The sequence below is a fragment of the Crinia signifera genome, chromosome 5 (assembly GCF_055691185.1).
Source record: "Crinia signifera chromosome 5, ASM5569118v1, whole genome shotgun sequence".
NCBI classification, from domain to species: Eukaryota; Metazoa; Chordata; class Amphibia; order Anura; family Myobatrachidae; genus Crinia; species Crinia signifera.
The window spans coordinates 39,754,270-39,775,494 of record NC_139221.1 but is presented as its reverse complement, the minus strand read 5'-3'; the positions used below and the strand labels follow the sequence as shown (position 1 = coordinate 39,775,494).

The 21,225-nt window shown below is 41.8% G+C and overlaps 1 protein-coding gene across 1 annotated transcript in view; it reads right to left on the bottom strand.

The window, feature by feature from the left end:
- The window catches only part of TRIQK (triple QxxK/R motif containing), a 91,536-nt gene that overhangs the window by 36,447 nt on the left and 33,864 nt on the right, over window positions 1-21,225 (bottom strand). The window contains exon 3 of the mRNA XM_083187066.1: window positions 12,544-12,613. Within this exon, the coding sequence (XP_083043192.1) occupies window positions 12,544-12,604 (61 nt within the window). The 5' untranslated portion in view covers window positions 12,605-12,613. The remainder of the gene's footprint in view (window positions 1-12,543; window positions 12,614-21,225) is intronic.

The window sequence follows — 21,225 nt, the reverse complement described above, 5'->3', positions numbered from 1 at the left end:
AAAATGATTCCTATGGAAAAATGGGTCCTTTTCATACCCCTACTATCCAAGTGGGCATGGAGTTGGATATAAACCTGTGGCGAGCGTAGCGAGCCACCGAGCCCGAAGCGTGGCGAGCGAAGCGAGCCCCGCGAGGGGACGGTATTCGTCCCCTCGCGGGGCTCGCTTCGCTCGCCGCGCTTCGGGCTCGGTGGCTCGCTACGCTCGCCACAGGTTTATATCCAACTCCATGCCCACTTGGATAGTAGGGGTATGAAAAGGACCCATTTTTCCCATTGAATTCCATGTTAAAATGGACTCAGTCCATTTTAACATTGATTCCTATGGAAAAATCGGGTCATCGCATCGCATCGTATCGCATCGAATCGCATGGTCGCATGCGATGCGATGCGATCTCCCGATCCGACCCGATTTTGAAATCGGCAGCCCAGATACTACATAAGTACCGAAACATGAAATCGGGCTTATTTATTTACACAAATGTTTTTGTCATAATAGCTCAATAAAATGAATTTTTATATGAATGCTAATTTCACAATTCTATATTATGCTACAGTACAGTACCTTATACAGTAGTACGTTATGTTAGAAAGAAATACCACTCAAGACGGTTTTAGGTTCTTTTTCGAATGCAGTTAGAAATCCATTGGGGGCTTTGACATCCCAACAAATCTGCCTCCATAATTTCGGTCAATGCTATAATCACAAAGATGCCACAAAGGAAGGAAAGAAACTTTCCATCAGTTATCATTGTTCCCATAGAGCTTTGAGTTTGGCCATTTGGCTGGATTGGCATCAATCAAAGAAAGGATTAGTCGCTAGGAAGCAATCATCGAATTCCAGTTATTGATGGCAACATCCCAACTTCTCATTACGTTCTTATTCAATAATGACAGTTTTATTGGTGCAATAAGCGGTGATAAGAAAAGCTACTGTCCATTGATAATTTCCTAATCCTTATAAATTGATCAGCAATAAAAATATGGACAGGAAGGTGGTGGATATCTGTCTCCACGTTGGTTAGTCTTCAGTTCTACCTTATTTATTTTAAAAGGGGTTCCAGGTAAGATGTCAGGTCAGAATGTAGACATGAACATTAAGTTGACTTGTGAAGAGTCAACAATCACAAATGTTGACATGTTCAAAATGCTGACATTGAGCATGTCAACATTAGAAAGTTGACAGTACAATTTTTCTTTTTAGGGGTAGGATTAGAGCTAATAAAAAAAAATAATAATATGTCAACATTCTGGTGTCAATACGTTAAATTTCGATGCCTACCTAATATTCATGTTGACATTCTGATTGGTGACTTTTCATACCACACCCCCAGCAAGGTAGACAAAAAGATGTCTCACCATCTGTAACCTATAAAGCAGAAGTAACACAGCCCGACTCGTCTCCCGGAAGAATAGTGGTGCTTGCGGTAAAGTACAGATGTTAGTTCATTTGTGCAGGACCCGCATGTGCGGTGCAGATCAACAATGCAGAGCAGTAGCAGACTGCCAATGATTGGGTGCAGGGAGGATGCAGCGACAGTCTCCGTTTCCCACAACAGAGGAATGTCGCTGCTATTTTGTGGTAGATACAAGGCCAGGATGATAGATTTCCTGGCTCTTGGTAGGACCTACGGCGGCAAGCTAGTGAGACCACATGGGTCATACAGCTGGCTGATAGAGTTGAAGATAATCTGATGCTGGATCCTAGGAAGCAGCTTGGATCACTAATGCAGACAGGAGGTGTAGCCCTCCTGCTGCATTACCTTCCATGTAAAGCAGCAGCGATAGAAACTCCAACGTCCAGAGAAATGTAATAGGCTCCGAGATTGCCAGAGGTGCTGGATGCTGGTTGATCTCTGATGTTTTTTAAAAGCACCAATTATTTACAAGGCATGGTTTTTCCATGTAAATGATTGGCCGGTATCCCGCCCCTCCGGAAATCCCGAACCTTATTGCATTGACTTCCAGACTTGAAATAAGGCCTGCTATCGGGTTTTTGCAATAAGCACACAGAACAAAGTAACAGCAACTTTTGGGCTGTTACCGAGACAAATGTGGTAAAGTTCTTCACAGGTGCTTTACCATACCACACTGCCCATTTGCAGCCCACTGTTCTGCTCTTACAGAGCATCATGGTAATCATCTAAATAAGCGATTCCCAAATTTTTGGGGAATCATGGCACCCTAGAGCATCAGAATGTTTTCAAGGCACCCCTAGGCCTAATGTTTCTTATTAAGAAATTCAGAAAAAATATTAAAATTAAGCACACTGTGTTTATATATCAGTTATATGGTGACAGGATTTGCTTCCGTTTCTCCTCGTATGTTATGATTGGCAGCCACAAGCACTGGTACTGCGGTTACATTTCCCATAAATAATATGAATCGATCCTGGTCCACCAAACCAAGGCACCCCTGCAAGTGTCCCGAGGCACCCCAGGGTGCCTAGGCACACAGTTTGCAACCACTGATCTAGGGATTAAGTCTTTCCAGAAACATATGGTAAAATCATTTGCAACATCATCAAAAGAGACATTTATTAGCGTTGTCAAACGGTTGTCTGTAACCCCTGCTTATTCATACAAAATGACAGTAGCCTAATAGCTTCTAGCTATGAGCCTCAGAATTTATCAGCCTCCACCAGAGCCCCGTTGCCGTCCCTCCACTTCTTCACGTTCCCGTCCAGGCCTCATTATCATGCGAATATCTAGTTATTGTTTTATGAATGTTCATATTTCAAAGCTTTCCTCTGTGCTTTTCCTCGCCAGACTTTACAATATCCAACCTCATTATCATCATGTGTCAGGGCTGCTTTCCGCCTGCATTTTCTGCTTTAAAAATTAATGCATTGCTATTTTCTGAATGCCGCTTAAGCTGCTTAGCAGCATATTATGCTATCAAATAGAGACATGCAGAAAAGCTTCCTAAACTGTTGTTCCTTCAATGAAAATACAGCTGGTTCTGCATGAAAGACAAGCCTTTCACCTGCAAATGGGGTAGCTGCTGGATTTATTTATTTATTGGGGTCTTTTATGTGCCGGTAAATCGTTAATTTCCCCAAACTTTGAATAAAATATGTTCAATTATAACTCGGCGGTACTGGTTACTATGGTTATGTAGTTATTTTTCTTTAAGAGAAGACGTGTCCCAAAATATAATATAACGAGCGCTTAACGGAAACGAACGATAGTAAATATCTTTATTTTTTTAAACATAAAATAAAATGCATTGAATGACTTGAACGTACATCGTTCTAAAAGTTGATTTTGGGCTGATGTTAATTGATTTTAATCGATGTTGGGCTCCCAGGGCTAAACTGACCGTTAAAGTTTTATTATCATTTTTAAATGTTGGCAAATCTTTGTTAGCAAATCGGTGTTTTTAGAACTGGATGGAAAACATTGATTAATATCTATTTATAAATCGGCCAACATCGACACAAATCGGCCAACTTTAACCCTTTCAGTGCCAGCATTTCTGTGAGAGATGTGCAAAATATCTGCTAAAAAGGGTCAAAGTCGAGTAATATGAATCACTTTAGTTATTGCCGGCAAATTGAAGTTATGTTAAACATTGCGCCAAAAAAAGAACAGTCTGTGAGCGACATTGGCATTTTCAGCGGATATTTTGCATATCTCGCACAGCAAAATTTGCAATCAAAGGGTTAAACAAAATTGAGCTTAAAGATAATAGCGAGGAAAGAATTAGTCGTCCATAGTATAACTTATTCCGCACCATGAATGTAAAAAGCAATGTCGATATAATATAGAGAAATGTTCCGTCTCCATCTGGGAATTCAGCTTGGTCTGTATCCAAGAGGCAACGTGATCATTGGAGCGATGCATAAGGATGTACAGATATAGCTTCCATTATATTGAACTCCTGCTCTTTTAATAGTGATGTGTAATTAAATTTCCAATAAACTCCAGTCACTTTCCCCCGTATAACACATTGGAGTCCGCTAATAAACTATTCACTTAGAAGTGTTGTTTAAGAGGATCATTCCTAAGAGACGTCTTGCAGCTCCTACAAACTGTGGCATGTTTTTAAATACTGGTATGAATGCAGCATTTAATTAACCGCCTTTTATTCCACAATTCAATATAGTATCAAAAGGGGATGTCCACCTACAGATGCTTCCGCTACATGTTGGGATCTCCAATCCACTGATCTGCAATTGCTGGACTATTTGGTCTTACTTGTCAACTCAATGCATACAGTTAATCGCAATGCTGGACCGTGCAATTTCCCACACTGGTGGACTCAGAGGATGATGTTTGTCCCTTTGAACTACATGCTGATATTATCATTTACTTTATAAAGGTGGCACAAGTGGTTTGCAGTGCTGTACATAGGATATCCCATTCCACACCAGTACCGGCGGACTCTATCAAAGTCGATGAGCTCTCGTGCACCCATGCAGGACACAGCGGTATGTAAGAAGGGAAATCTTTAAAAGATTGCTTTGTTCGTTTTATGATGTTATTTACTATATTATCACATGAGCGACAGCTGTGTACGATCCCTTGCTTTCAACAGGTTCTGTGTCTTTTAGTAACTGTTGAAATGTGATGGGTCATGGTTACTGTATTATAAAGGAACATTCATGAGCTTTCCAAATAGCCTGGCTGGTCATCGGTACATGTGCTTCTATATCCTGAAGAGTCATGCCAAGGAGCAAGAGCACAACTTGGCGACAACAGGGGCGCCACTCCACTGCGCAATTATGTATCCTTGCTTAGTAGATGTTGAGCCTGATGTTGAGGCACAGTTAAGGCCCTCACAAACTACTCCGAGGTGCATACATTGTATTCGGTCCTTTAGCATATGTGCACCACTTGCGATCTCTGGATACCAATCTGATGCACACAGGATCGCGCATCCGATCGGATCAGATGTCAAACACATCCGATTTGGACAATTTTCACCCGTCGGAATCGGGTGAAAAGTGGGAAAATTGGACGTGTATGGCCAGCTTTAGTCCTCATGGGGCTCTAAGCAAGATACCGTTTTGGGGCCCTCCTCCCAGTCAACAACCAATAGCACTATATTTTTGCTCCTGATTGCAGCTGGCATCGACAGAGTGCCATGTCGCGTACACAGTCTACTGATAAATGCTCAGCTGCGTGAACATAGGCATGGTGTACAAATCAGGCTCTAGGTCTTTTGGAAGTAGGGTTAATACCCATGTCAAATTTAATGTACACTCGCTGCACACACTGGATACATAAGCTGATTAGGCGCTGGGTCCTGGTGCGCACAATAAGCACCTTAGATTGCGGTGGAATGGGAGCTTTTCCTGGTGCTGCTGGAGTTGGTGGCCAAGCAAGTTCTTGTGAGATCTGTCCCAGGAACTATCAGAGCACTGGTGCCTGCTAGGATTGCTGGTGTCTCCGAGATAGGGACGCTGGGAAGAGGAGATCCTGTGAGAGAGGTGACTGGCTCCACCACCAAGGCTGTGATTGATACCACTGCCACCATTGCCAGCACTGCTAGGGCTGTAAGTGGCAATATGAATGGAGCTGAGGCCCCAGCTGGTAAGAGATTGTTAGCTGAATATGATATGGGTGGCCATTTTTTTATTGGCCTATGACAGCTAGAACCCCTAGGTGGATAAAACTACTCGTCTACGTGTACGGATAAAAACGGTGTCTCCAACCAGGTTTTTATCCGATCACAGAACATCAAAGGGACTTTCAGAGTGTGGGCAGGTCTTCGTGATGTCTTGACATAGTCACACAATGCGCAAGCCCCACCCCCCACCGTTGCTCATTGCAACCGGCATCAGCAAGTTTGTAAGCATTTACCAGATGGCCAGCATATCTTAAAGGGCACCTTGGAACCGCCTGGGAATTATGCCTCTGCCTGATGATGCTCTTTGTGTCATCAAGCTGCTGCATACTTAACAAGAAGGAGAAGCATGGGCTGAGCACAGTGACCGAATATCCTGGCAGTAGTCATTTGTGTTTCCCAGACATTCTGGCAGCAGTTCCTTACCACCAACTAAAATGAAAAACAACCAATATATTTCCCACTTCCACAAGAGTTTTGGCTCAGACAAAGGAGTCAATTCATTAAAGCTTCAAAAAATTTAAATAGGTGATGTTTCCCATTGCATCCTAGAAAATGATAATCATTTTTAAAGAGCTTTGGTAAAATGACCTCAAAATGTATTAAATCTGTATTATGTACTTTCAATAATTGCAGAAAAACAGAGAATGTGAAAGCAATGTTGTCATATGTTATTTTGACGACCATCTTATAGTAATTAATGTGCTACAACAATTATGTGGTCAAACTAACACAGTACAGTCCTAAGCACTAACAACAATTTAATGAGTCTTGATGCTTGCCAGATTTGCATCTTGTTAGGTTATATTAATCAGTTGTATTTATGATGGTGTTATCTGCGATCTGAAAACCAAAATGGTGGTAAGGTGAGTCCACACTAGATGATATAGTTAACGATATGCACAATAACGACCATTGTTACGCGATATTTTCATACACATCATCTAGTGTTTACGCGCTTTATCATTAATGATGCATACTCCCACGCATTAGCATTGTCCTCTATCTGCACATGTGGGATGAAGAAAGATATCTCTAGTGAGAGCCATGGCCCCCTCATCCCCACACCCCGCCGTTGCTCATTGTACCCGGTATCGGCAAGTGTGTATGCATTTGTCAGATGCCGGCACCTCTGCCAGGTTCCAATGCAAACGAGATCACTGGGTACATACTATCATCATATCATTGATGATATCGTTCAGTGTGTATGCATTGTTCGCCTGGGAATTCAATGGAAATTGTTGGCGATATCGCTCCTGAAATTGTGGTCTTGTGCATACCAGATTTTAGTATCCAGACTAGTTGTCAGGGGGTGAAGAAGTGAGTTAGTGCCCTGAATAGGGGAGGTTATTTGTGGGGGGTTTTTTGCTGCCGGTAGAACATTACTTTTCTTTGTTCACCAGAAGAGATGTGTGTAGACTTGGATTAAGGACCTAGACACTGCCCTTATACACTCCTCTACAGAGCCAATTACCCTGTAATATCAAATTAAATTATAACCAAATATTTATACCTAGTCTAAGGTGTATATTCAGTTAAAGTCGGATCCATTCCGACAGGCATTTTTCGGAATGGATCCAACAATACCTATTCAATGCAGCCAAATCCGACTGTCGGGTTTGGTGGCTGCTGCTGCTCACCTGGCCTGGCCCCAGGTGACTAACTGGAGGATGGAGGACTGTGCCGGGTGAAGCTCCTGCTGCTGTCAGATTTGGTGGCTGCTGCTGCTCACCCGGCCTGGCGCTAGGACCAGGTGACTAACTGAAGGACGGTGGACTGTGCTGGGTGAGCTCCTGTTGCTGCTGCTGACCAGGCCCGGCGTTAGGACAGGGTGAGAGGCAGGAGGATGGTGGATGGTGGATGGGAGGCAGAAGGGAGGACGGCGCCGGATGAGCTGCTGTTGATGCTCACCCAGTGCCGTCCTCCCTGCCTCATCTTCTCAATCCGACTTTTTTTTAAAGTCAGATTAAGATTGTCGGAAACGGCCAAAACCTGTCAAATTTGACCCAGTTTTCAACAAAAGCACATGGATTGGCGGCATGTATTAGACTTAAAAAAAGTCAGAAACTGACGTTTTTCGACAAACAGACTCGAATTGAATATACTCCTAAACCTATAGATTAATCTGATTTGCAATCAAAGTTTTATACACTTAAATACAACTGTAGGAATATCCAGGCAACAAACGATTTGATCTGCTGCAGAACTACTTTACATTATTATTAAATGAATTCATTAACTTATTGTAGGTCTGCTTTCATTATCTCATGAGAAAGGTGATTCATCGATTAATAAAACTCAATACCATTTACTGCAGTAGAAAATGGAGACAGAAGTGGGTGAGTCTACAGTAAAGTGTTATAATATGTTCATAATCATTCTGACAATTGCATCTCCTATGTCTATCAGCCAGAACATTTTCCATGGATTCTTTTACAAAAGTGGTTTCAATTATAATGTATTTTAGCAGTGCTCGCTGGTCTGCGAGTATTATTATGATGAATATTTGTATGACAATTTACATACTCAAATGTTCTTAAAATGTTACGCGCTGAAGAATTGCCTCCAATTTATCTCGAGCTAGGAATTATCTGACAAGCAGCAAAACAAAACCTCTAATGCGTTACAAAAAGGGTGCTTAGCTATGATTATAGTTATTTGGGGTACAGCCATTGCACCCTTACATGCATTAAAATGAAAAAAAAAAATCTATATTTTAACATTTTTTCAATCTTCGCAAGTGGGGCAATTTGTCACTAATAATACATTGGCAAAGAACGTATACTGTAATATTACACAGCATTAAGTGCTTGAGAGGAACTTTCAGATAGGATTCTCAACTTCCAGATGACATATTACATTTAATGGCTAGTCGGGATTCAGTCTGTTATAGAATAGACTTAAGAGCAAAATAAAAGGTTCCGGCAATTTGTGTTCCGTATCCTGCTATGAAGGTAAAATACACATTAATGACACAAGATTGCTTATTTATAATAATCCAATAACATCACAGGCCAAGACGAGCTGAACTTTTTTGACAAGTTGTTTTTAATTCCTCTTGTCTAGTACATCTACGTACCATGCCAGGCTGGCTGGCTGGCAAGATAGAAAAATAATTATTTATGTTAGACAACAATGTTAAAGGATGAACACTGTCCTTAAGTAACCTAGAATAATATGTTTCAGTGGCGTAACTATAAATTTTGCTGCCCCCGGCCAAAAAGTTTGTGGCGCTATAGCCAATAGCCGGCTCTGTACAGTCAATTAAATCAGTGGGGAGATTTGTCGTCTCTGTCATGGCTGACCAGCTTCTGGTGCTCAGCCAGCAGGCAGCAGCCTGTCAGTGCATCGAGCGGGTGCTGGCGCCCACACAGACCCCGCTGCCGCTTGCTCCCCCAAGCGGCTGCTGGGGCTGCCTTACCGTAGTTATGCCACTTATATGTTATGATTATTCTCCCTGCTATAAAAAAAAAAAAAGCAGTAGTGGTCGGAGCCCAGCAAGCAGGTTAACGCTGCCCCGCCGAACGCACGTCTCCCCGCCTTCCGAGCCGATGTGCACGGCTGTGAACGGAAGGGTACAGGTACACAACCATTCACTAGTGACTGAACGGAGGAGAAATCCTTCAATGGTTACTTACTGCACCATCAAAGATTTCTCCTCCTCTGTCCTGCGCTCGCAGCCGCCGCTGGAACCACTCCGCGGCTGATTGTGGTGATGCGAATTTGGGGTGGGCACCGACGCAATGTGCCCGCCAGAGCACCCCTGGAAACGCCTGCGTTCTGATGGGCGTGCCCAGCGTTTCTATGGGAGCACCCACCGTTTTTGTGAAATGCCCATGTAACACCACGGGTCCACCTCGGAACTCCCCCTGCCGGTCACTCAAGCTCTGAGCACCTCGGTGAAGGTAAAATGTTCCAAAGGTGCTCGCAGCCATGGGGCCTGCATATGTGCAGATCAGACACCATCAGAAGAGGGGCCGAATTCAAACAGACCTGAATCGGCCCATATATTAAAAGGCCCTATGATGGGATCCTCAGGTACAAAGAAAAAATATATTACTGCTGCAAGTGACACAAACATTTTTTTTTAGAAAAAAAAAAAAAATTTGAAGTATGGCTTCACAGACACTGAGAGGTAAATTTACTAAGATGGAAGTTCTATTGAAGATTGATGTTGCCGATAGCAACCAAAATAGATTCTAGAAGATAATACATAGAATCTGATAGATTGGTTGCCATCGGCAACATCCTATCTTCAATAGAACTCCCATCTTAGTAAATTTACCCCTAAATACTCTTCAGTTATATAGAAATCCCCAAACAATGTATGTCCCTAAATGTACATTTGATTTCAGCAGGAAACTCTCTAAAGCAGTAACAAATCTCTTATGCACAGCCATGGTTTCCTCTGGCCTGGGGAGAACTGTTTGAAGATTTAGGCAAGGCTGCAGGTCACATAAATACAAGGTGTGAAAGTGCAATAATACAATTCATCTGTGAGATATGAGCCTCACACTGGCTTCTTTCATATATCAAAACACTTGTGTGACCCAGCTTGCCGTGTCACGTATGCCCAGCGCAACTGAATGCCGTACTGATATATCCTGTTACTGGCATCCTGAGATGCTAATGGAAGGAGGATTGTGGTTTTGTCCATGAAAGAACGAGATAAGCCCCATTACTGACGAAATCATGAACTATGTCCGCTGGTTATTATACCCGAATTTGTGTGAGCTCATAGAGATTGTCATAGAATATTCTTAAAAAATATTTTAGCAACAGAATATCATTCTGATCACACTGTGGGCCAGATGCACTAAGATTCAAGGTGATAAAATGGAGAGTAATAAACCAGCAGCCAATCAGCTGTCTGGACATGGCAGGTAGGAGCTGATTGGCTGGCTGTTTATCACGCTCCATTTTATCACTTTTGAAGCTTAGTGCATCTGGTCCTCTGTGAGGGAAATTTACTAAGATCGGCCATTTTGGCAGATCAGAAATTTGGCCAGTTACGACAGGGATCGGTCCGAGAATGCGGCTTTTTTCGTAAGCTGCCGAGTTCTTAGGATTTGTATTTTCGGATGGTGACGTCATTCGGATTTGGCTGCAGAGTTTAATTGGCAGCCAAACACGGACGACCTTAAAGCATCACACGGATCAGTCAGATCCGTTCAACGCTTCTGTATCTAAAAGTAAAGAAAAGGTTAAAAAAAATGGCGTGGGGTCCCCCCTTCTAAGCATAACCAGCCATCTTTCCTCATACAAATTATAGTAAATTTGTCCTGGTGCTATGTAAAGTCCTGGTAAGTTTGGCCGATGGTCTATTGATTTGTACTTGTGGTTTTGGATGTGATTTTCATTCGTAAATGAACAAAATCAGACATATTTTCAGTTTATTCAAAATTTTCTGGAGGTGCTATTCCTGGCCGAGAATGGGCCGAGAATCTCTATAGGTCTACCCCAAGAAGGCATGAATTTTTTCCTACGGTCTGAAACCAAAAATGGCAGATAAACTAGCTTGTGACTAAATAGTGTCTGGTAAGAGAGGCATCGGTTGGGTCACCTCGTGTGGAGGAATCATAGTTAGAGTAAAGATGGAGCCGCGCTTATCTAGCTGGCTAGCCATAGCGATCTGTCTTGGTGTGACGTTCGCCAAGACGGAGACGTGCAGCGCCTTCCATGCTCACGCATCCATTTCCACGAATGAGGTGTGCATGCGTCTTACACGCATATGCCGCCCATTCTCAGAGGGGATGTGGACGTGCAGCGCCTTCCATGCTCACATGTCCATTTCCACGAATGAGGTGTGCAAGCGTCTTACACGCATATGCCGCCCATTCTCGGAGGGCTTCGGTAATGGCGTGTCAAGAAGGGAAGCAAACCAGCTAGATAAGCAAGGTTCCATCTGTAGTGTGGCCCCATTGTGTACAGCCACGCCCACTGGAGGGAAAATACTGAGGACGTGACACATCCCATCATGCCAGGCAGCCCCAGTATCTCTCCTGAGTCCCAGCACAAGAAAACAGTGTTGATACTGCTCGCTGACACCAAAATATCAGAGTTCCCTCAGATGGTGTCAGCCAGTGCGCCCCTCACCAGTCACAAGATGCCCCAGTCTGGCTTCACTGATGTACTGAATGAATGAATAAAGCACTATGTAAAAGAGGGACAAGTTTATACGTATGTAGAAATGATTGTGGTACTTGTTTCCTAGCACGGCGCCACCAATTTTAATTGTATGCAATCGGGTTGCAAAAATCGGGTCAATCGCATCGCATGCAATGTGATTGACCAGACGACCCGATTTTTTACATTGGAACCAATGTTAAATGGTCCCTGAGACCCGATTTTACATTGGCCCCAATGTTAAATGCCCCCCAGACCCCATTTTTTATTGTATACCCCCCCATTGTTAACGCAACACCACGATCAACGTAAGCCCGAAGTGTGGCGAGCGCATCGGGTCGGTCGCATTGCATGCCATTATAATGGCATGCGATAGACCCGATTTTTACATTGTCGGGAAAGCTGTTAAAAAGCCCGAAATCGGGTCAGTCGAGTCCCATCGCATACCTTAAGTTAAGGTATGCGATGGGACCCGACGGGCGCCGTGCTAGGAAACAAGTACCATGATTGTAATATGTATTATATTAGAACCAGATGCATGTTTATTGTCGTCATGCATTTGACACGCTATGGAAAATGATGAGATCAGTAGCAATGCGGACATTGAATGAAGGTGTGGCTGGTCTTGCAGCTGCCCATTAGTAATGAATTATTGAGCCGCTTAAACATGCCCACAATTACACATAGAAGCAATACATTTAATGGAGTCCTTGTTATTTAAGTAGCATGCAAAGTGAACTGGGATGCATGTCACTCGAATTGATTGATGGAAAAAATAGTACGTACAACCTCTATAGGATCTATTCAAGTTATGTGTGCGCTGAAATATTGATGTAAAACAACTTACCTATTTGCTTACGGTATTGATCGACTGGTGCTCTCGTCGTTGAAGCATCTTTTCTACCCATTTTCTTTCCCTAAAAAAAATAAAAATCAATGACATTGATGGTTTATACTGTGCAAGCAGTAAAATAGCAAGGTCTGCCATCCAGGTTGTTTCCTTGTGCTGTCCACTGCTATGCAATATACAAGTTCCGCACAACAAGATAATCTAGTGTATATATCTAGTGTATATAATACAGTATAAAACAACAACTCCATATGAAAGTAAAATCACTCACTGCACTGATACAGAGATCAGGAAAGGAGCACAGTTCACTCCAATTAAGGATTAAAAAAAAGAAACTGCAAAAACAAAACAAAACATAAAATTTGACTACAAATAAGAACCATTGGGCCCATCAAATTTTTTAACCACTATTGTTACGCTCAAACCCTATTTGATCCGTATTTCTTTGTAAGGATATCCTTATGTCTATCCCATGCATGTTTAAATAGCATGGGATACTGTTTTAGCCTCTACCACCTCTGATGGGAGGCTATTCCACTTGTCCACTACCCCTTACCTCCCGGACCTTGGTAAAACCCTAGATATATGTGAAAGTTTCTATCAGGTCCCTCCTTTCCCTTCTCTGCTCCAAAGTATACATATTAAGATCTTTTAGTCTTTCCTGGTACGTTTTGTGATGTAGGCCATGCACCATTTTAGTTGCCCTTCTTTGTAAAGTCTCTAATGTATTTATATTATTCTGGAGATATGGCCTCCAGAACTGAACCCAGTACTCTAGATGAGGTCGTACCAATGACCTATACAGTGGCATTATTACTTCTTCCTTTCTACTGCTGATACCTCTACATATGCAACCAAGCATCTGACTTCCCTTCTTCATTGCTTTGTTACATTGCCTACCTGCCTTTAAGTCCCCTGAAATAGTGACACCTAGATCCCTCTCTTCCTCAGTAGTTTCCATTATAGTGCCATTTATACTATATATTTAGCCTTGGAATTTTTGAGACCCAAGTGCAAGATTTTGCATGTTTTGGCATTAAACTGTAAATGCCATGCTCCTGAACATTCCTCTAGTCTACCTAGATCATCCACCATTTGTTTTACCCCTGCTGGTATGTCTACAATGGTGCATACCTTTGTGTTATCTGCATAAAAGCATACCACCACCAACATGACAACAACCTGGGTTGTACACAGGTCGAGGACAGACAGAACAGTACTCTCTGGTTTTGGGGGCACAACTTATTCAGAATTTCTTTAAAATTTAACTTTTAATTATATCTTAGATAAAGAATAAAATTAACTTACAACACATATACAGTGACATACAAATACATGACCAGACAATGACATGGATTAAAAGTGCAATGTGAAAGGGGTATAAGATCGGTCTGCAGACCAAGGGCCTGTTTCTAGTTTGCTCGGTAAGCTGCAAGGGTCACAGCTTACCGAGCACCATAGACGCTGCCCCACCAAATACCCCGCCTCTGCCGATTCTCCTCAGGGATGAAGGGGATGTGTAATGAAAAGACATCCCCTCGTATGCCTCTGCTGCAGGAGAAATCATTCGATGGTCACCGACTATCGAATGACTTCTGGCTTATCAAATAAAAGTCAGTCTGAACTGCCTTCTATTTGCCTGTGCCTGCCCAAAGACAGGGTGGGTGGCTGGCTTCCTGTGACATCAGCCACCGCCCCCAGCAGGCATCAGCCCGCCCACACAACCATGGGAACATTTTCATGGGGATGCCTATAAAATTCTGGCCGTTGCCATGGGCGACCCCCATACTTGCCGCTGTCCACCCCGATCCTTGCGAATGACTCTACATGACTTGGCATTCGCAAAGGGGAGCTGCACTTGTGCATAAAATACTATGCGCAGAGCCCGAAACATTGGAGCGGGGTCGAATTCGTCCCCGCCCAAATGAATTTGAAGCACCCCCCAAGTTTTTTCATTTTTTATTTGTGACAGCATGCAAAACAAGGAGGCCCAAATAATTGTAAACACTTGCAACGCTAAATCTACCTTACATCAAATTCAATAATAAAAAAAAAAATTCCCAATACAAATAATATTATTTTAAATAATTTGCACAAAAGGCGACACACTGCACCTCTATTACTGTGTACTGTATGTATGTTTTGTGTTATTTCAGATATCTCCTGCCAATAAACCACAAGACAAACCTACAGATTATAAATATGCAATCCAATTCTACGGATTTACTGGTCACACTACTACCGTGAGCAGAATACACTCATAAAAGAAAAAAAAAAAGGACAAAGTAATGCAGACGATAAAGACAAAAAGAATGATAAACCACGGGTTTGGTAGCATAAAGGACTGTGCTATACAAAGCATAATCTAAATGTACATTTCTGATGATCTCGAGATGAAAACTTACACTCAATTTGTGCACTATAATTGCTCCCAATACACAGAACTGCTAATAAAAAAAGAAATGCTTAAATATAGCTTTCACATTTGAAAAAATGATCAAAAAAAATACTAAATCCGTAATGTGCTTGTGAAGTAAATGCATTTGCCTTCATTAGTCTCACTCACGTTCCAGACGGATCAAGCTGGTTGTTACAGAAAGCGCCACATTTGTGTTATTTATTCATTATCAAGTATAATGGCGTTAGTCCTATTTAACATCAAAAGTGGAATCGCCGTCGAGGTTTGCTGCTGCGAGATATTCTGATCAGCAGTTGTAACCAGGATTTGACGATTGTTAAATTTATAGCATTATTATAAAATAATAAAAAAATTAAATAAACATGCAGCTAATGATGATACTTAAGAATGATAGAATTCGCTAATGTTTATAAAAATGAATAGCATTCGGTGCAATAGAATAAAACGTACAACTTTTTTTTATTAGTAGAAAAAAAAAAAGGCTATGTTATCTAATGGCACTCTATAATACCAGTGAAGTGAACATAATTAAAATACAGTACAGCATGAGGTTAAATAAGGAGGATTTGAGTGGCGCTTCTGAGATTTAGATGATTGCTCATGTTGCCTGCGGAATAATCCCATTAACTGCCACTGGCATTTCTTGATAACCATTTATTACAAAAAATGTCGCAAATGAAAGAATCTTAGGTCTATAATTTTAGTCCTGCCAATAAAACACTTCCAAGTGGGTGATGACAGTATTTCTTTTATTATTTTTCTTAAATGTATATCCGTTACAATAGCTACTTATCCCAAAATCAGCAGCCTTGTTCATCGGTTACCCTCATGCTGCCAGGATCTTAGACATCTGACACCGATAAAATGCTGTGACTTTCCTTTGTTCATCAAAGCTATGTGATAATCATTATTCATTTTTACAGCTTTGACGACGTTCGATGATAAAAAATAAAAAAAAATTACCCTAGATTCCAACCGAGACATTAACACATAAAGTCCTAATAAGCCAGCTATTTTGCATAAAAGATCAGCGGCACTTTGCAGAGTGCCATGATAGATGGAGGAATGGAGGCTAGATTAGTATGTACAAAATCAAGATTGTTTTCACAATGCTGGTCCTTAGGGAACCTTGCTCATCATCTCAACCTCAGAAAGAATTTGTACTTCCCCGAGGAGGAGGCTTGTCACCGAAACTTAAACTAGAATATGGATTAGAATGAGATTCTGTTTATTACTTATTAATATTTCTGCTGGAGTCGATGTGAATTACAATACTGAATTAAACATCAAAGGGAAAGAGAGTTGGAATTGTCTTTGTTTATTTGCTCCTGAAGATCTTACAAGGTGCAAACCAACAGAACAATTTATAATTATATTACAGTTAATAATATATATATAATAAAAATAAAATATATAAAATACATGCACACACACACACACACACACACACACACACTGTACACTGTATAACCAGTTCACTTTACAAAAAAAAAAAATATATTCTCAGTATCATTGCGTTCGTGGAGCTTCTTACGTCTCTACATCTTATTGATTAGCTAAATTGTCTAAGCTTTTTGCTTCTACAATAAAAATGTAGCTTCAAAAATAACTAATGGATTTTTTTTTCTTGCCAAAACAAAAAAAAAAGAAAGTTTAACAAAATCTACCCACAATGAGGGAAAAAAACAATATAATGAACAATTTGTTAAAACATAGAAAATATCTTTTATGTTAAAAACTACAAGGGTGGGTATAGAAAAATTTCCAACGGCACTGAAAAATAAAGCTTATAATTAGTGATCAACACTAATATAATGGGACTTTTACTGTGTTTATCTTTAGAGGAAAAAAACTTTATATATAATTCATATATTTAAATGCTTCCAAATAAAATATTTGCTTGTTTACAAAGCTATTCTAGATGACGTTGGAATAATACAAAAAAAAAAAAAAATTCAGAGTAATTAACGTAAACATACAGTAAGGAAGACCTTCTAAAGGATTTTGGGCCCATTGTTCCCTTACACAATATATAATGTGATTGTTATATGTGCAGTGGAACCAATGTCTCATATGATCACTAACATTTATTTATTCCATTATTTAAAAAAAAAAAAAAATATATATATATATATATATATATATATATATATATATATATATATATATATACACACACTGTATATATATATATATATATATATATATATATATATATATATATATATATATATATTATATATATATACACACACACATTATATATATATATATATATATATATATATATATATATACACACACACACACACACACACGTATATAAACACACATTTATTATATAGCTACATATAAAATAAATACACAAGTTAGATGTGAGGTATATGTATAGAGAGAGAGGCAGACAAAGACACACACACACACACACACACACACAGGTGTGTGTGTGTATTTAAAAATATATGTACAGTTCATACATACGCACATACATACAGTGTGTGTGTACATGCATAGAAATAAATAATAGTTAGAAATAGATCACACACACACACACACACACACACGCCTCTTTATACATAAAAGAAACAGTTTGGGGAAGGAGGAAAAGACATCCGCATGTGTTTCCCCCACAGAGGTACACTGCAGTATAGTGACATTATTCTGTCACAATATCAAATTGAAATATCAAAGTGTCAGACAGTCCCAACTGCAACCAGTGGGAGGGTAATGCAGACTAAATCATGAATTATAGATGAATCGTTAAAAAAAAAAAAAAAAAAGTATTAAATTATCCAGTTATAAAAACTTGACTGTATACTCGGTTACGGACTAAGTGATCCCTTGTATTCATTGGCAATTTACTAATTGACAATATACTGTAGTCCTTTAATTGACTGTTCGTTGAAATAACTGTAAAAGAAATTGCATGACGATGGAATACAGGAGCGTACGTTTTTAATGACCTTCTTCAGTCCGAGATGCTGTGGGCTATGTTCTGTTTGAAGGGTGACTTGTTTTATCTGTGGCAGGGCTACTAGTCTGTCAAGGTGCCAGAGAAAGTACCGATAATTTCAACTAAAAATAACGATTGTAGGAAAAAAAATATATATATCAGACTGCTCTGGGGGGGGGGGGGGGGGGGATGAAAAAAAAAGGAACAGTCTCAGAAATCACCTAATTAAATTGCAAAACCCTGCACTATAGTAAAAACCTGGCACTGTTGAATTTCCCTCTTATAGGGGGTTATGACTCGTTCTGGCAAATTCCTTCTTAAATGGACAAAACCATGTGCAATGCAGGTGGGGCAGATGTAACATGTGCAGAGAGTTAGATTTGGGAGAGTTATTTTGTTTCTGTGCAGGGAAAATACTGACTGCTTTATTTTTACACTGCAATATAGATATCACTTTGAAGTAAAACCCCACCCAAATCTAATTCTCTCTGCACAAGTTACATCTGCCCCCACCCCCCTCGGCCATAAAGCATGATCTATTGGTAGAAACAGGTATGAAATAGCGGTTGCAACACAATGCAAACTATACAACTGCCAAAAGGAATACCACAATATAATGTATAGGACACAGCGAGGTAAATTTACCAAGATGAGAGTTATACTGGTGATGGAATGTTGCCCATTATCTTCTAGTAGGTGCAAAATAAAAAAAGTAGAATCTGTTTGGTTACTATGGGCTACACCCCAACTAAGTAAATGTACCCCAGTGAATCTGATGCAGAGATTATCATAACAGGGGCCCTTATTCTGGTTGGTGCGGTAATGTCCGCGTGCGTTCGTGCCGCCGATGTTTTGTGTCTGCGCATGTGCAGAGGCGTCTCTGCGCATGTGCGAGCGGGGCGTACGGCCAAATCCCGCATGAAATGTAAACACTCCGAACAGGGGGTGGAGAGGGGTGTGAAGGGCTATTTGGGCTCATTACCATATGCATACGCCCCGCGTTTCATGGGCGTTCTCATGCAAACGCTGGGCGTACGTATGGTAATGCGGCCGTGACGCACGTGTAGGGGGCGGATATATGACATCGCTCGATGTCAGCTGCCCGCCCAGATCCCTGCTTTTGCACGGAGAAATGTCCGTGTGGTCTGAGGTTGCGGGAGCTGGTGGACCACTCGGTCCTGCATTCGATGGTCTGCGACCATCGAATGATGGGGGAGGTTCCCTGAGATGGAGGAGGCGTATTCCGTGAAAAATACACGTGCGGTCCGTTCGGCCATACGCGATCCGTATGGAAGGCGGGGTTTCGCACGCACGGTCCTGGCCGCATAATCGGATCCGGCCGCACCGATCAGAATAAGGGCCAGGATGTGGTAGCTTACAGAAACATTACTACATATGTATTTTGGCAGACAACTGGGGGCCGGAGTCAAATTCTGAAGCACCTATGGCGATACACAGCAAATGTGCAGTATGGGCCCTGAGTTGGACACTGTAGGGCAGCATATTTCCAACCACTGTGCTGTGGCATATTACTGTGCCTTGAGCTGTTCTCAAGTGTTCCACCAGAGCTAGAGATGTTCAACTTTGTATTCACTGGTCTCTTCCTGCTCCAGTCCGGTCTCTGTATCCTGAGCAAATGAGTCTACCCTTTTTGACATCAGTGAGTGCATATTATTATTTATTTACTTACAGTTTCTTATATAGCGCAGCAGATTCCGTTGCGCTTTCCAATAGTAGACAGTGATAAAACAAACTGGGTAACAACAGACAGACTTGGAGGTTAGATGGCCCTGCTGCAAGCTTGCAATCTATAGGGATATAGGAGGGAAACACAAGGACAGGCACCAGTAATAGCATAGCAGTCCCACCAAGTTACAGGTCCGGAAGGGAAGGTAAACAATACATAAGTGCCTCAGATGGTTATGCGTGTAGAACTTAGATATGATAGGCTTGCCTGAAGAGGTGAGTTTTCAGGGAACACTTGAAAGTTTGTAGACTAGCGGAGAGTCTTATTGGGCGTGGAAGGGCATTCCATAGGATGGGAGCAGCCCGATGATAGTCCTGTAATAGTGAATGTGAGCTAGTGAGCCGTGTAGAAGAGAGACGCAGATCTTGTGCAGAGCGGAATGGTCGATTTGGGAGATATTTTGAGATATGTAAAGAGATATAGGGGGGGGGGGGGATGCTCTAACATCCGCGTCCCTTTACCGCCGCACATCGCCGGCTACCGCAGACCTAATTATCACATATGCTCTAACATATGTGATAATTATGGCAAAGGACAGCTCTTGTGTTAAGCTGTCCTTTGCGATCTTGCCGGCGATGTGCTGCAGGTCCCGGCGGCTCCCCCCTCCCTCCATTACCCGGGGCTGCTGCATGCGTGTGGGCTCTCCTCCTCCTCCCTGCACCCGGAAGAGGATACAGTAAAAGGAGGAGGGGGTCACAGGTCCAGGCAGCACAGTGCTATGCTGCCTTGACACAGCTGAGGGGGGAGGGGTTGTCGGCACAAGGCGGCGGGGATCCGTTCGGGGCGGCGTGGGTGCGTTAAGAAGCCCATAGGCTTCCATGGGGTATCGCTAGCTTTTGCTGGCGATACCCCCCCGCAGCGAAAACCCATCGTGCAGGTTTTGCTGCATTTCAAAATGCGGTAAAAACCCTGATAACGGGGTTTTTTCCGCATTCCTGCTTTAGAGAATCTCCCCATAAGCTGGTGCAGTATGGTTAATAGATTTATACAGTATGTGAGTAGAAGTATTTTACATTGAATACGGTAAAATACAGGCAACCAATGGAGAGACTGGCAGAGTGGATCGGCAGACGATGAGTGCCTTGCTAGGAAGATCAGCCTAGCAGCAGCATTTAGAATAGATTGCAGTGGTGTGAGCCTGTTCTTGGGAAGACCAGTTATGAGACTATTGCAATGATCGATGCGGGATATAATGAGTGCATGGATAAGAGATTTAGTAGTGTCTTGTGTGAGATAGGGTCGTATTTTGGATTTGGCTGCTGGCTCCTCCTTCTCTTGTCATCCACTAATCATCACTGGTTGGCGGCGGCCGTGCGCATCAGTTCGGATCAGGAGATCGCCACGGCTGCCACAAGGATTTGTTGGATCCCGTTGCAGTCAATGGCGCTGCATACGATACATTTTATGCAAAAGGAGTGCATTCAATGTACTGACTGTGATTTTACCACCTGTGAGAATGGCGGGTAGTTGGCCGGGTATGGCATGCGAGTTATGCAGTAATGTATGCGGGCCCTATATAAGAAACTGTAAACATAGATGCAGTCAAAATGTCTAGGTCTC